Source organism: Pogoniulus pusillus, chromosome 7, assembly GCF_015220805.1.
Source record: "Pogoniulus pusillus isolate bPogPus1 chromosome 7, bPogPus1.pri, whole genome shotgun sequence".
Classification (NCBI taxonomy): Eukaryota; Metazoa; Chordata; class Aves; order Piciformes; family Lybiidae; genus Pogoniulus; species Pogoniulus pusillus.
Window position 1 is genome coordinate 10,482,933 of NC_087270.1, and position 14,453 is coordinate 10,497,385.

Genomic DNA, 14,453 nt, shown 5'->3' on the forward strand with positions numbered 1-14,453 from the left:
ATTTTAATAATTGGCTCTTCACATGGTCATGACAATACAATATAAAGGAATAACTAGATCTAGAGATAACTAGCAAAACAGAGAAGTGTTAATTGAACTGGAAGAGGAGGTACTTGCGGTCAATGTACTGCTCGCGGTCAATGTACTGCTTGCAGTCAGTGTACTAGAGGGACTCAGGAAGATCCTTTCTGCTTATGGCAGAAGGCAATGGAGAATTACAAGAGGCACCCCCTAATCTTTACTGGTACACAGCACTAATCTTGTTCAGGCACAGGACTATACAATGGCTTTGTTGAACTTCATAAGGTTGTATAAGCATAGAAAGTTCATCAGTATTTCAAAGAATAAAAGTGAACTCTGTCCTCCGTATATGCACTACAAAGCACAAAAGCAAATGTCTAAACATTCTTCTGGATCTTCTTCTGAATTTCTTTTTTTTAATTTTTTTTTTCTGTTTCAATGTATTCTAGGTATCCTCAGGGCTTGAAAGAGGTGTTTTTACTTACCAAGGTGATATACATGGAAAAGACTTTGGAAAATTTATGCTCCAAAGACAAGGTAAATTCTTTCATAGAGCCTTAATATGGATTGAAATGTTCTTTTGAAGTATGTATTTCATACTTTCTGTAATAGTGCTGTCTTACATTTTCTAGCAACCTCATAAGATGGCTACAGAATGGTCTTAAAGAGAGTGCCGTTGCAACTGTTTGCTTTTCTGTTAATCTTAGTTTGAAAGTAATAGGAATGTCATGCAGTGAAAAGACATTTTCTGCTGGAATGTACAAATTTCAGTCAGACTCACAGGAGCTGTTAAAGGAAGGAATCAACTGGCATTTTAATAGTGTTCTTTGGAGTTTACTTGTTACTGGTGGATGTTTATAGAATGAATTTGTATTTAGAACTCTTCTGTCAAAAACACAGAATGAGGTATATATTGCAGCTATGGACTCAAGTGTTCCAGAAGCTGGTGAAAAATTAGTTATTTTACTCAGAAAATAATCTTGTAATAGTTGCTAATAAAACATATACTAATGAGATATTTTTGCCAAATATCAAATGTAGAATACCACACTTCTTATTGCAGAGTGATCAAAGTAAAGTATATATACAGCAACTTATATACTTGGTATAAAGATATTTTTATATATATACTGTAAGTACAAATGTGTGTATGTGTGTATATACATATTTATAGCAATATATAAATGGCTATTAATGGGGCTAGGTGGAGGAGACAATCTAGCCAAAATATCTATAGCAGACTACGAATGTATCTACATTTTACAACTTACCTTCATCAGTGCTTTATCCAGTGATCTTTAAAGTTCTGCTCATCCTCTCTTGTATTTATTTGCTCTATTAACTACTGTAACAGTACTTATGCAATGGATTTGTTCATCTTGGCCACTTCTCAAATTGCTATGTACGTTTAGACACAAGAGGCAGAAACTTTACTCTCCACAATCTCAGCCTAACTACTGATTACTGAAGCCAAATATAATTTCAGTATTCAGAGTAAATTCACATGGGACATGTTAGTTGTCTGCTAGTACTTCCATTTAATCCTTATCACTGCAATGTCCATGCTGCTTTTTCTGCCTGGTTTTAACAAGAATGTTGTACAAGTAAAGCATTATGGTTTGCTCAAACATCTGTTGCGTTTAGCAGCCTTTGATGTCTTGAAACAGGGAGAGTACAATTCGATGGGCTTGTTTGGAGTGTGCCTGTGTTTTTGTTATTTTGGTGTTTTTTTTCTTAAGCCATGCCAAAAAAGAAATAACCATGGTTTGTTAGCTACCTAATAAAAGTTTGAATCCATCTGTTTTAGCAGTGAAGTGAATAACTCCTGGGATAAATTAAGAACAAGCAAAATGGCAATTCCAAATTTGTATCACTCTCTGGTGGATGTGTTCTACAGTAATGGAAAGCACTGTCTGTATTGCTGTTTAGAGATGCAGTAGGAGAGCACAGTTTGTATACTCCCAGGGCTGGTAAGAAGCCTAAGTGTCCAAGGTACACACATGCTTCTAGCCTGGCTGCCTCTGGTCTCCAGCTTCAACATCTCAGCAGGGAGCCATGGATATTATCTCTTTTAGAGGATTCCTTTATGTGATTGCTGAATAGACACTGATTTTCTGTAGATTGCTTGTTCGCTCTTGAAGAATATACAACTAAAAGAAACCAGCGAATTTGCAGCCAACACAGGTCATAGTACTTGTCCATATTCTCTCATCATCAAGGATAACTTGCTTTGATTTTTAAATCTATTCTCTTCATGAATATCCTGCTGAGGTAATGAGCTCATATGTCCTCCAGCTGAAGACTTACCATATTTCTGTTTCTTTAGGAAGTTAAATTATTTGCTGCCTTTACACTGAGCCAGAACTATGGATGCACTGGTGCATGCCTAATATAATGTGAAATTCTGCATCTGCAACCATGCTGCAAAGAATAGCATTTACTGGGAAACACTGGGTGAAGTGTGAAAGACCGATCTCTTTGATGTCACACAATACTAGAGAAAGACTAGGCTCAGTGGACATGCAGAGTCTATGAACTTAATGACAGAAAGAACTTTTGTCTCTAAGTACTGTTTTTACTTTTTTTTCCCCCCAGAAACAATTCTATTTGCTTGTAGCCATAGACAGTAACCCAAAGGGCAAAGAGACTGGTTTTCAGTCTGCCCAGAGGAGCAAAACCTGAGACTGCTTAAGAGGCTAAAGATGTGACGCTAAATTATTTAACCTGATTTTTTCAAGCAATCCATCATTGCTGGGGCTTTTGTTTGTTTTTGTTATATTTTACTAACTTGATCTCTAAGACTGCAAGTCTGGATTTAGGTTCACTTTCTGTAATTGCCAAGTGCCCGTGCCTCACCACGACTGTTCTAAAAGATGCCTCTTCTAAAATCTTGGCCTTGTTCAGTCCAGTTTGGTCTGCCCTTTAAAAGTGTACCAGAAGGTACCTTTCATTCCATGAAAGGTGGCTTTGTGAGGAATTACATTTTATTCACCAAGTTATTATTTTCCTGTATTTATTTCCTCTGGAAAAAGTGAATAACCTTGGTTTTTTCCTTTTTTTTTTTTTCTTCAGGGTACTTTTTTATCTTGTCTAGTGTGAGAAAACAAATAGAGACTATATATGACATATGAACAATTAGTTTGTATCTGTGATAGATTAGATCAATGGCTGTGAAATATATGTTAGTTTCTTGAAAATCATCAACTCTTAAAAGTATTGATCCTCCTGAGACTTTGGAATTTTAAATTTCACTGTGTAGAAGTGTCATACTTTCTTTACAGATAATGAACAACAAATGTTGTTCATGAAGAAAGTGCACCTAAACAGGATACTCAACGCTTCAGAGTCCAAAAGAGTTGTGCATTAGCTAACGCAACAGTAGATAATTAGGACTAATGAGCTGTGGGGCTATATAAAAGTGCCTACTCAGAGCCACTGAGGCACTCAATGAGTCTTTGCTTATTAGTCAGGTAAAAAAGGTCCAGCTTCCCTTGCTCCTTGAAAGCTGCTCATATGCTTTTGTAGTCTGCATTTATTCTCTTAAATCCTTGCCTTTCTAACCATCTTGTATCAGAAATTACTCTTCTGTCTGCAGTTCTCCTTTTCTTATCTTGCATGGCTTTTGCTGTCATGCTGTCTCCCATTTCAGCAACATTTCTTTTAGTACAATTTATCTATGCTGTACTGATGCTGGACAGCTGAAACCTTTTTCTAGAAGTTACATGAGAAAGGCATTTGAAAGCTTGAAACAATAAGGGAATGATTTTAAATAACACTGTCTTACAAGAAGTAGTATTTTCTAGTATGCTTAAAGGACTAAACTAACCATCTAAAGGGTAGAAGTATACAACTTGCATGATAATGACTTCACTGTGTACTATCACATGACTGCTGCTGGTTTTAAGAGACTAAAGAAACCCTTGTTATCCTGTGAAATGTTTGAAAACTACTTATATATAATCTGGTGGAATACTCCTCTGTGAAATAACATGTTTCTCAGTGGCAAAGTCTGACTCTTCTAATGAAAAGTAAACCAATCCATCTTTTGCCCTTTTTTTTTTTAACTTACTTTGCCTATCATCATATAGACATTTCTACTTTAGGGGAACTTTCCACTAATTTTAGCTGTGGTTGCAATCATATCTAAATTAGGGCAGTACAACAGGCTTTCGCATTTCTCACCATGATAATATTATCAGAAGAAATGCAAAGTTCACATCAGGATGTGTTTAATCACAAACAGCTCTGAAAATTACTGTAGTAAGTAGATAAGACTCTGTTGAAGTTATGTTGGATCTCATACATTAATCAAATTCAAAGTACCCAAAACTGCAGCAAAGTTGCTCTTCCATAGGGGAAAGCACACCCAATGCACAATCCAAATCTGGTCAGTGCATCTTCAATGACAATTAAAGGTTGTACATGTCAGTTAAAATTTTCAAACTGGGTTATACTAAGTGGTGGTTCTTTAAGAGCTGGAGAGATACCAAGTATTCAATTACCTCTAATAGGAATTTTGAATACTATGGATCAGGGAATCATGGTGGGGGTGAACCATGGTTCAGTTATCAAACAGTGATAACCTCAAAAGAAATTATCTGAATGTAAGTTTGTGATGAGTTTTAAATATTCAGTAACACAAATATTACATATAATTTAAAAAAAAATCATACAAAACCTTCATCTCAAAGATTGTTTGTTACGAACTGCAAATTGCTTTTTTCCTTTAGCTGAATTCTGATTATTTTTTTCACTACTTATAGAATAAAATGTATCTGTCGTGTGTGCATTTGTTGTATTGAGCTACATATTTCAAATAAATTTCCAGGGAGTGAAACTATAGGACACCTTTCATGCTATTTATCATTCAGCAATTAGCAATAATAGCATCCAAACTCATCATTAGGTTGCTGTCCACAACTCTTGGCTAAATCCAGACATTTCTCTCTTAAACCAAACTTTGTGAACAGTTCCACTTTTTACTCAGGGTCTCCTCTTACTGCCACCCTGGGATGGGGTGGCTCTGCTGCAAGTACCTCTGGGGTGCAAGGACATGGTGAGTGAATACCTCTCACGTCCCTCCCTGCACTGCTGGCCAGTGGTGAGAAACAAGTGTGACAGGGTAGTAGAAGCCAAATACAACGGAGTGGAATGGAACAGAATATTCAGGCTGATGGCAAAGCCTTTACTGGGGACCAGGCATTAACCTTGCTGTTCACACCCAGTACATACCCCAATATGAGATATAAATTACTAATTCATTTATCATACAGATTTATCTTTGTTTTGGTACTTGCTTGGAATTTCAAGTAAGATTAGAGTACTGATTTCAAGGTTTTTGTGATGTGAGTTGCTTATTACCATATTTTGTATTGTTTACTCCCAAATAATTGGAAAAACAGCTGGAGATTGTAGTAGTGGTGTGGAACTCACCAGACTAACTCAGATGGATGGAAGTTAAGGTGAAGCTATATGTTTACAGTGTAGCACTGTATTTACAAGCATATATACACACTACTTATAAACACAATTACATACAAGTTAGAAGTAATACAGAAATTCAGAATCCCTCCCGAGCTGTGAAACTGCCCAGGAGGGTTTCCCACCTATCCCTCCTTTCTCCTTCCCACTCCCTTCTCTCCAACAAAATAAACAAAGAAGCCCTATATAGTTCACATGATTAATTGCAGAGATCAGGAGGTGAGATATCAGAGCCCATGAGGAGGTAGCCAATAGGTTCAGGCAGAGGAGTTAAGGTAAGGCAGCCAGCAGAGACCCAAGTGGTAGGCCTTGTTATGGCTATTAATTTCTCTCAGCAATTCAATGGGTAATATAGACACCACTATTATTCTCTTTTCACAGCCAATGATCTAATTCCTCTCATTTAAATATTCCAGATAGCCTCAAACCAGCACAAGCAGTAAAGGATGAAGACTATGCCAGTGGCATTCTTCCAAGCAATTAAAAATTCAAAGGAGCACTTCACATTTTGTAAACATTCCTAACGGTGCTAACTACTTGATTCTATCTGTCTTTAGTTTAGATTAGTTGGAGAATATCCAGTACTTGTGCAAAACAATGAAATTACATAAAATTAGACCAGCAGGCCTTGTGTGCCTTGAGTTTTAGGATAGATACTAATTATTAAAGTCTCAAGATTTTTTATACTACACTGATTATACTCTACACCACTCAGTCTTAACTAGGATGCTGCACAGTAGGGCAATAAGGCTCATTCTGTGATCCCAACTACAGCAGTAGTAGGTTTATTACTTTTTAACCAGTGTCTCATATTCTCTGCTATTATCAGCAAAAGTATCCCAGAATAGTGAGCCCAAACATCTGTTTTCCAGCCTGATCCTCACTGTACTTTCCTTCTATCCTGGTCTCCCCTCTGGTGGAATATGTGTATTGCTCTCTAAAAAGCTACGTGATCAAACTGGCAACATGGATCTGGCTCTCAGAATTACTCATTATCCATGAAAATTTCCTGTAATTTTCACTATACAGTTATTTTGGATCTTTCACTATGTGACTCATCAAGTTGGACACAACAATTTGACAATGTGTCTTTATAGGATGGGTTCCACAGAATGCCCTACAGTTTGGGTTATCTGCATGTCCATAGCAGAAAACCAGCACGGCTTTGCCAGTGGCAGATGCCTTTGCCTTCCCTGCACCTTGGTTTTAGCCTAGTGCAAGCAGAGGTTCCAAAACATGCTCATATCTCACCCAAAAGGGGACTGTAGAGCAGGCATAGAACACTTTATGCAGTACTGATATGGTTTTTGCAGAAGGCATATGGCATAACTTTATTAAATGTATGACTCATGAGAGGTGTAGTTCATAATTATTTTACTTGCTAAATATTGTTTCCCAACAGTTAGAATAGTTATTAATATATTATTCAGTGGTATTAATAAGATTTATACTATGATGCTAAATGCTGTTTATTTCGTGTTTTTAAACAGAATTATTCAGGCACAATTTTATTTTGTGCTTGAATATAAAAGAGAACTGTAAGATAGAAAAATGGCTAACCTTATTTCTGCCTTTTTTGTTTCCTTTCAGGTCCTTTAAGTGCAGACACAGATCTTTCAAATCACTATTACGGTACAAATAGCAGTTCTGTTGCAGCTGCCATCCTGGTACCATTCTTTGCTCTAATATTATCAGGGTTTGCATTTTACCTCTACAAACACAGGTACTGTAAATGTGATGTATTCAGTAACTTATTAAGCTTTCTGTTTGAATTTTGAGCTAAGGCTCTGGAGGGTAAAGGAGCCCAAGAAAGTTGGTTGATTTTTAAAGACCACTTCCTCCAAGCCCAAGCTAGATGTGTTCCCTGGAGTAAAAGATTGGGTAGATGTGCTAGGAGACTTGCATGGCTGAGCAAGGAGCTACGGAAGGAGCTCTGGGTCTGGTGCTGTTCAACATCTTCATCAATAACACTGATGAGGTGACAGTGTCTGCTCAGCAAGTTTGCTGATGACACCAAACTGGGAGCCTTGGCTGATACAGCTGAAGGCTGTGTGGCCATCCAGAGAGACCTGGACAGACTGAGAGCTGGGCACAGAGGAACCAAATGATGTTCAACAAGGACAGAATCCTACACAAGGGGAGGAATAATAAACTGCACCAGTAAAGGTTGGGAGGTGATCTGCTGGAGAGCAGCGCTGTGGAGAGGGACCTTGGAGTCCTGGTGTATAACAAGTTGTCCATGGGACAGCAATGTGCCCCTGTGGCCAAGAAGTAATAGATGATTTGAGATAAAGAAAACTGAAGTGGGCCTTAAGCTTGTAAACTCCATTTTAAATGATACATGTCCTGAAATGCAATATAGACTTTTGTTAAAGGGCTACTCAAGAAGACCTTTCAACGGTGCCAGAACATGTTAATGTAAATGCCTTTGTGATGCCTACATACCTGCATTCCCAGATAGCTTCTTTTCTGCAATGCAGGATACCTGAAGAGCAGGATGAAAGCACAGACATTCAGACTGGGCAAAGAGGTGGAACATAAAGAGGAGTTTGCTCTCCGTTTGCTCTTAGAAAGAGCAGGCAAAGTCTTTCTTTAATAGAAGTGTATTGTGGAATGCAAGTACAGGAGCAGGAGAGAGTCTATTTTCTATTTAGTAGACATATTTATGTGTGTAAGAGATAAAGCTTAGTCTTCAGATGAACAGCTGGAATCCCAGTGGTTATCAGGCAACATTCCAGTTTGGCATCTGCATGCATTAGGCAGCTGAAAAAGGAAATCATCTAATCTCAGAATGTATCAGGTTGGAAGGGACCCTTGAAAGGTGTGCTACCCTTTTTAGCTTTCCTCAGTTTTTAGAGGCGTTATCAGTGTTCTACTGACACAGAAAATGAACAAATTGATTACTGAGGTAAAGTAACCTTAAGTCAGCTTTATCTTCTTCAGAACAAATGGTATTCCAAAGGAAACAGAACAGACTCTATGATATGTGAAGGGACTTTCTTAAAGTGACCTTAACACCCAGAGTAGCAACGTGAACTTTTTACACTGATATGGTAGTAGTGATGCCCCTAAAGGGTCTCTGTATCAGAGAATTCCAAGATCTTCTTAGGGGCAGCTTCATGCATGTTTCTGCTGTGCTTATGTCAGATTAATATAACCAAATTAAAACCAGGGTCATTAAACTTTTTTTTTACAGTTTCTATACCTTTTATCTGTCAGACAGGGATGGCTTCATGTATAAAAACACCATCTCAGTCTTTCTGAACAAAAATAACATGTATTTAATGAATTACACCTATGAAAGCTCCTAGTTAAGCTTTCTAAGCATGCCCTTGTTGCTTCTAAAATGAAAATGTGCAGAAAAAATGTCATATTTTGAGAAATGGAATGATTTGTAGGATGTCAATTTCCACTAGTTAGTTCCATATCCAAAGTATGGTTGCTTTCTAAGACAGATTGAGGATTTCAATACATCTTTTCTGAACTTTTATCATAAGATTCTTTTCTAAATTGCTTTACATTTGTTAAGCAGCAATCAACTGCATTTTGCACTCCTTCCTTGCCTTTCTTGTCCTCTTTGTAATACATTTATGAAATTATATTCTAAGCCTCCTTTATATGTTTGTTTAGACACTTTTAGACGCTAAGAGATTTAAGGCTTTACATTGCAAAATACAATGTAATAAGCTATCATTTTGATGGATATATCAGAAATCTGCACAGTCTTACTCTGTTTTTCATTGACTCAGTATGTTCTAACAAAACTCTGCAGAAAAAATGCAAACATCCTTAAGTTTTGATATGTTATTCATGGTGGTAAAACTCCCAGAACAGAAGGTTGGGTTACTGAGAGATAATCACTTATATTCTTGGACTTCAAGATGTAAAACTTTATGTGAATATTAGTTGGGATTTAGAAGTCTCATTACATATATCTGGACTTATAAAATCTCTCCAAAGACATTTAGCAGTGTTTAGTCTTGGAAGTCTCTATAGAGGTAAGCAGACATGTGCCTTCCCAAGTATACTGTAAAAAGTAGTGTGGCTAAAATCCCCAATCTCCAATGAGATGGTGACCAGATTAAATTCACTAGCTGAAGCTGTTGCCTTATTTTTGACATTAATATAAGTGCTTTAGAAAGACAAGGCCATATATTTACAAACTGATAACCTAGGAAAGCTGTAATTCCACCCTGTGTAAGGATACTTTTATGGTCAGAGAAGCAATATAACCCTCAAAGTGTCATCAGAAAATATCACAGTTCTTACTACTGATAGAAAATATTATCAGCACTATCTTTACTTTGGTTTTTTTGTTGTTGTTGTATGTGACTTTACTTACCAAAATTGGCAGACAGAAGTATGAAACCCTCAGTCTTTTGACATCTAGGTAATGGAAGATGCATATCCATATTTTGCCTATATTGTCTCTGTGCTTTGTAGCATCATTTTGTCCGTTAGGACTTTGTTTCTTTTTTTTCTCTCTTTGAGCTCTCTTCATTTTCTAATAGATAACTTCCAGACAGATTTATCTTACTTTTTAAGTCCCTGAAACTTCCTTTACATGTTTTTGTTTTGTCACTTTGATGCAGTCATGCAACTCCTGATAGAAACATTGTTGATAAAACTTGCACTAATTGTAGAATATTTAACAGCTGCTAATGATAATTTCCTGTCTTTTTTTTCCCCAGAACAAGACCAAAAGTACAGTACAATGGATATGCTGGACATGAAAACAGTAATGGACAGGCTTCATTTGAAAATCCCATGTATGACACAAACTTAAAACCCACAGAGGCAAAGGCTGTGAGGTTTGATACGACTCTAAACACAGTTTGTACAGTGGTATAGCCTTCAGTGCCCAATATGACTGATTCATAGCCATACCTCTGATGGACAAGCAGTAATTCCTTTGGTGCCATATACCAGTTTCCCTTTTTCTCTTGGCTTTGCTGCTGTAATCTTTAACATCTTCTGTCAGCCTACATGCAGCTAAGTTTTTTGGTAAAAGTGTGTCAGTCTTCTGGGGATCAGACAAAGATTATTTTTTCATCTTAAAGTCGGATCAAATTGCCTGGCTGCATCTGCTTCAAACCAAGGCACATCTGAAGGAAGGCTGCCAAATCATGCCAATCTCTCCTATTTGATGCCTCAAACTCTCATATTTGTATGTGTCTGGATGCCTTTCAATGCATTCTTCTGGACCACTGGATAAATCCTTCGAGTACTGTGACATCGCATATGATCCCCGGGAATATTCAGAAGAAATGGAGCTCTCTTGAAGGAGACAGCCTTCCTTGAGGTTGCATACACCTGAAATGCTTTACCATTGAGATCTTGCTAAAATGAAGAAATTCACAGTGTATCCCATTACCAATTTCCCAATCCACTGTTACATTGCAAAATGTGAATGCACAATTTTTTTGCACTAGAGTGTTATGGATGACTGAGTAAGCTAACTGGTGAAAATATACAGGGTTTCTACACACTCTCCATTGTATATAGACATTCACTCACTCTTTGCCAAGCAAACCATTATACAATAAATTCACTTGGAACTTTAAATTATGAGCCCCATGCTTAGCACCAGTTAAAATCTTGTGTGATAGAGAACAATATTTCTTCTGTCAATTTCTGACTCAATTCCTTTGTAAACATGATTACAAGTCAGTGGAGACTTTCAGCCAGAGCAAGAGCCCGTTTCTAAGAAATTTTCATTACCAGTATTGTTTTATCTGGAATCAGTCATCAATCACCATTGTCAGTATCATAATAGTTAACAGCAGGGGAGTTAGCAGCTATTGCTGCTTGCCATGTACAAATGTGAATAGTAATTTATTTTAGATAGCTCATAAAGCCTGTGAGCCTGTGCTCATAATACAGTCTTCCCTTTTGCATTTTTTCCCCATTTCTCCTGTAATATGACATCATTTTCTGATGTTACATGGAGCTAAATCACACTACAGTAGCATATATGAGCCCTGTGCACATCGTCTGTAACATTCCTTTCTACTTTGGACAATGGGAAATGTTTGACTGGCTTTGTTTTTTTTTGTTTTCCTTTCCAGGTTTTTAAACACTGCTTCCTGCTTTTGTACTTAGACAGTTTGACAGGGGAAGTTTGGCTTTTGTAAATAGGGATGGTTGAGTAACACTTCTGTAGAATTAGAGGTTTTAGCCAACGAAAACACACAACAACAAAAATCATGCCATTGGGCAGCTTAATTATACTGACTTTTAAAATGATGAAGTTACAGGAAATAATAGAGCCAAATCTGATTTTAGTCATTCAGAGGATGCTCAGAAACCAGGGAAGGTTGCTTTGCTTTTCTTTGAAGCTGAGGGTTGTTTTGTATTGTCTTATTTTAGTTGTCTGAATTTCAAACTGTCTTCAGGTCCCATTGCAATCAAAACCTGTAGAAGTGATTCTGAGCTCATTCAGTGTTGCTTTGGCTGTTACACACAAAAGAAGGAGGTAATGTAAGCCAGGTAACACGGTTTTGAGCTAATGTGCCAGAACACAAGGAAAATCTCCAAGCCAGCTCTTGGCCCACTTAACTATACATCTGTTACAGGAAAAATACCAGCAATATAACACACTATTGTAGGGTCTCCAGCTGCTACATTCATCATACAAGCAAGAAATGCTGAAGAAAATTTAATAAATAACCCTCCCCAGTCAGTTCCTTGTTCATTCTGTCAGTAGATTTTCTGCTTCAGTTCTTGTTTGTTTCTGAGGGTTTTGTGCAGTAAGTTTCATTTAGGTGTCACATCTTAGAGCCCTTCGCACATCCTGAGAAAGAACAGTCGCCAGGTCAAAGGTAGCATTCTGATTCTCTCTCTCAGAGAGAAAGTCTTTCTGCAACTGGAGAGCTTGTGGAGGAACAGTGGGCCAGGGAGGGACTCTGTTATGTGATTTAAGTTTTTGACAGGCGTTCACAATTGACATTTCAGCTTTGGAAGTCATTTTGTAGTGGCAATGGAAGAAAAAAGTATTGAAAACAAGCAAAGTAGCTATTATTGATGTTTTCTCCTCTTGCCCTTACAGTGCACTCTTCAGTGACCTGTCTAGCTGTGACCACCGTGGAAGGTGTTGGAGGAAAGGTCCCAGAAAAGAGAATAGTTAACTATGTGATCATTTGTGTTAGCAAGCTCAGATCCTGTGGATCATTTAAGCAGTAGTTTATTCTGGGGAGGTTATGTAAGACCTGGTTCTCCTGAGTGAGTGTTCTTTGATCGGGGACACTCAAAACTGGGGCACACTGACAAATTATCCCAACACATTGGTTTTTTGGAGTTTTGATTCAACAAGAGCTCCAGTCTGGAATCCAAGTAAAACAAACCTCTTGTACTTCTATCACCTCTGTCCACATTCTCCTCCGTTTTTCCTTCTCCACTATGTTTGGGTCTTCTGTTTGATCTGTTTCTCCTGGAGTTATCTTACAGAGGGCTGTGTATGCATGCACTTATCTATGGTGCTCCATCAGAATAAGACTCTTTAAATGTTGTGCAGTGGCAGGTAATGGCAGCCAGGAAATCTGCTTTCTGAGATATATGCAGAAGACTTTCCCCGCCCAGTGTTGACCAGATCATTATGATGGGCTAATAATACATGCTATATATTTTTTTTAAGAAACAGGTTATGTGCTTCAAAGCTGTTAAAAACTGCTGCTTGTATCACACATCTTGCCTTTCTCCAGGCTAGCTGCAATAATTTTTTTTCTTGTGTAAAATATTTTGTAAACAAATAAAAGCTGTTATTAAAAATAAAAGAAAAAAAAGGGAATAAAAAAAAAGGGGGGGAAGAAAAAAAAAAGGGAAGAAAAAAAAATAAAAGAAAAAAAAGAAAGAAAAAAAAAAGAAGGAAAAAAAAAAGGTGGGAGGGTGAGGGTGGGGGGTGACCAGGGAAGAAGGCTGGCATTATGATCAAGTCAAATCTAATTTTCATTCCCAGTATTTCATTCTGCCATTTCACCACATGCTGCTGTGACATGAAGTAGGTGCAAAAGAACTTTTTGTACAGAGATATATTTTTTATGAAGAATTTGTAAAATTATTACATATGCTGTACTTTTTTGATTAATGTAGGTAAATTGTTAAAAATAAATGTTTTTACAACACACACAGGAAAAAAAAAAGAAAGAAAAATATTGTAATTTTCCCAATAATGTAAAATTTGCCATCTTTAGCTGATTTTCAGTTCTGATCCTATTACACCTGTATGAATATTGAAGTGGCCTGTTCTAATAAACAGTATTCTGTTTGGAAAAGAACAACATTCCTATAAAAGATTGTAATATAGCCTGTGCAATGCCACCTACCTTGAAAGCAAAATCAGAGTTCTAATTAAATATTTAATTTTAGATTTTCAGCTTTTGTCTGACCTGTCCTTATCACTCTTCCTTTCTATTTGCTGTGGTGCTTTTAAGTCTCAGCTCTTGCCTTTGCGCTGCGTTAGACGGTTCCGCAGGATCTCGTCATTAAGTGCCCCCGTGTCACGCGCCTTGGTGAATATTTTCAGGTGTTGCTTTCATCATCTGCCTCCTGTTACTTTAGACTTGTCTTTTAGATTTTAAAATGGCTCTTAAGCTCCCAGATCATTTGCTTGGTTTATTCTTCCACAGGCCTGTGTACCTACCTGTGAAAGTGATGTGCCTCGTGGAGCCAGAGGTATGTCTGATTCTGCGGTCGCTTACATGGCCATACTTCTACTGCAATGACAACTTACAGATAGAGACCTGGATAAGTTCTTCTACAATAAGTTCTGAACGTTTGAAAAGTAATATATTCTTTTAGTCCATGTTGATAGAAAAGATGTCTTTGTTTTATTTACTTGCTGATGGCTTAGAAAGGATGAGTCAGGCTTCAAGAATGTTCTACCCATTATTCCTTGGGAATCAGTAATAGCAGGTGACTGTGGTTCACTTCTAGAAGACGTTAAGATATGCACA

At 37.4% G+C, this 14,453-nt stretch overlaps 1 protein-coding gene across 1 annotated transcript in view; it reads left to right on the plus strand.

The window, feature by feature from the left end:
• Positions 1–13,873, plus strand: part of CSMD1 (CUB and Sushi multiple domains 1) — a 1,024,926-nt gene extending 1,011,053 nt beyond the window's left edge. The window contains exons 68-70 of the mRNA XM_064145849.1: positions 471–558; positions 7,093–7,225; positions 10,194–13,873. Coding sequence (XP_064001919.1) covers positions 471–558; positions 7,093–7,225; positions 10,194–10,353 — 381 coding nt within the window. The 3' untranslated portion in view covers positions 10,354–13,873. The remainder of the gene's footprint in view (positions 1–470; positions 559–7,092; positions 7,226–10,193) is intronic.
• The last annotated feature ends 580 nt before the right edge of the window (positions 13,874–14,453 follow it).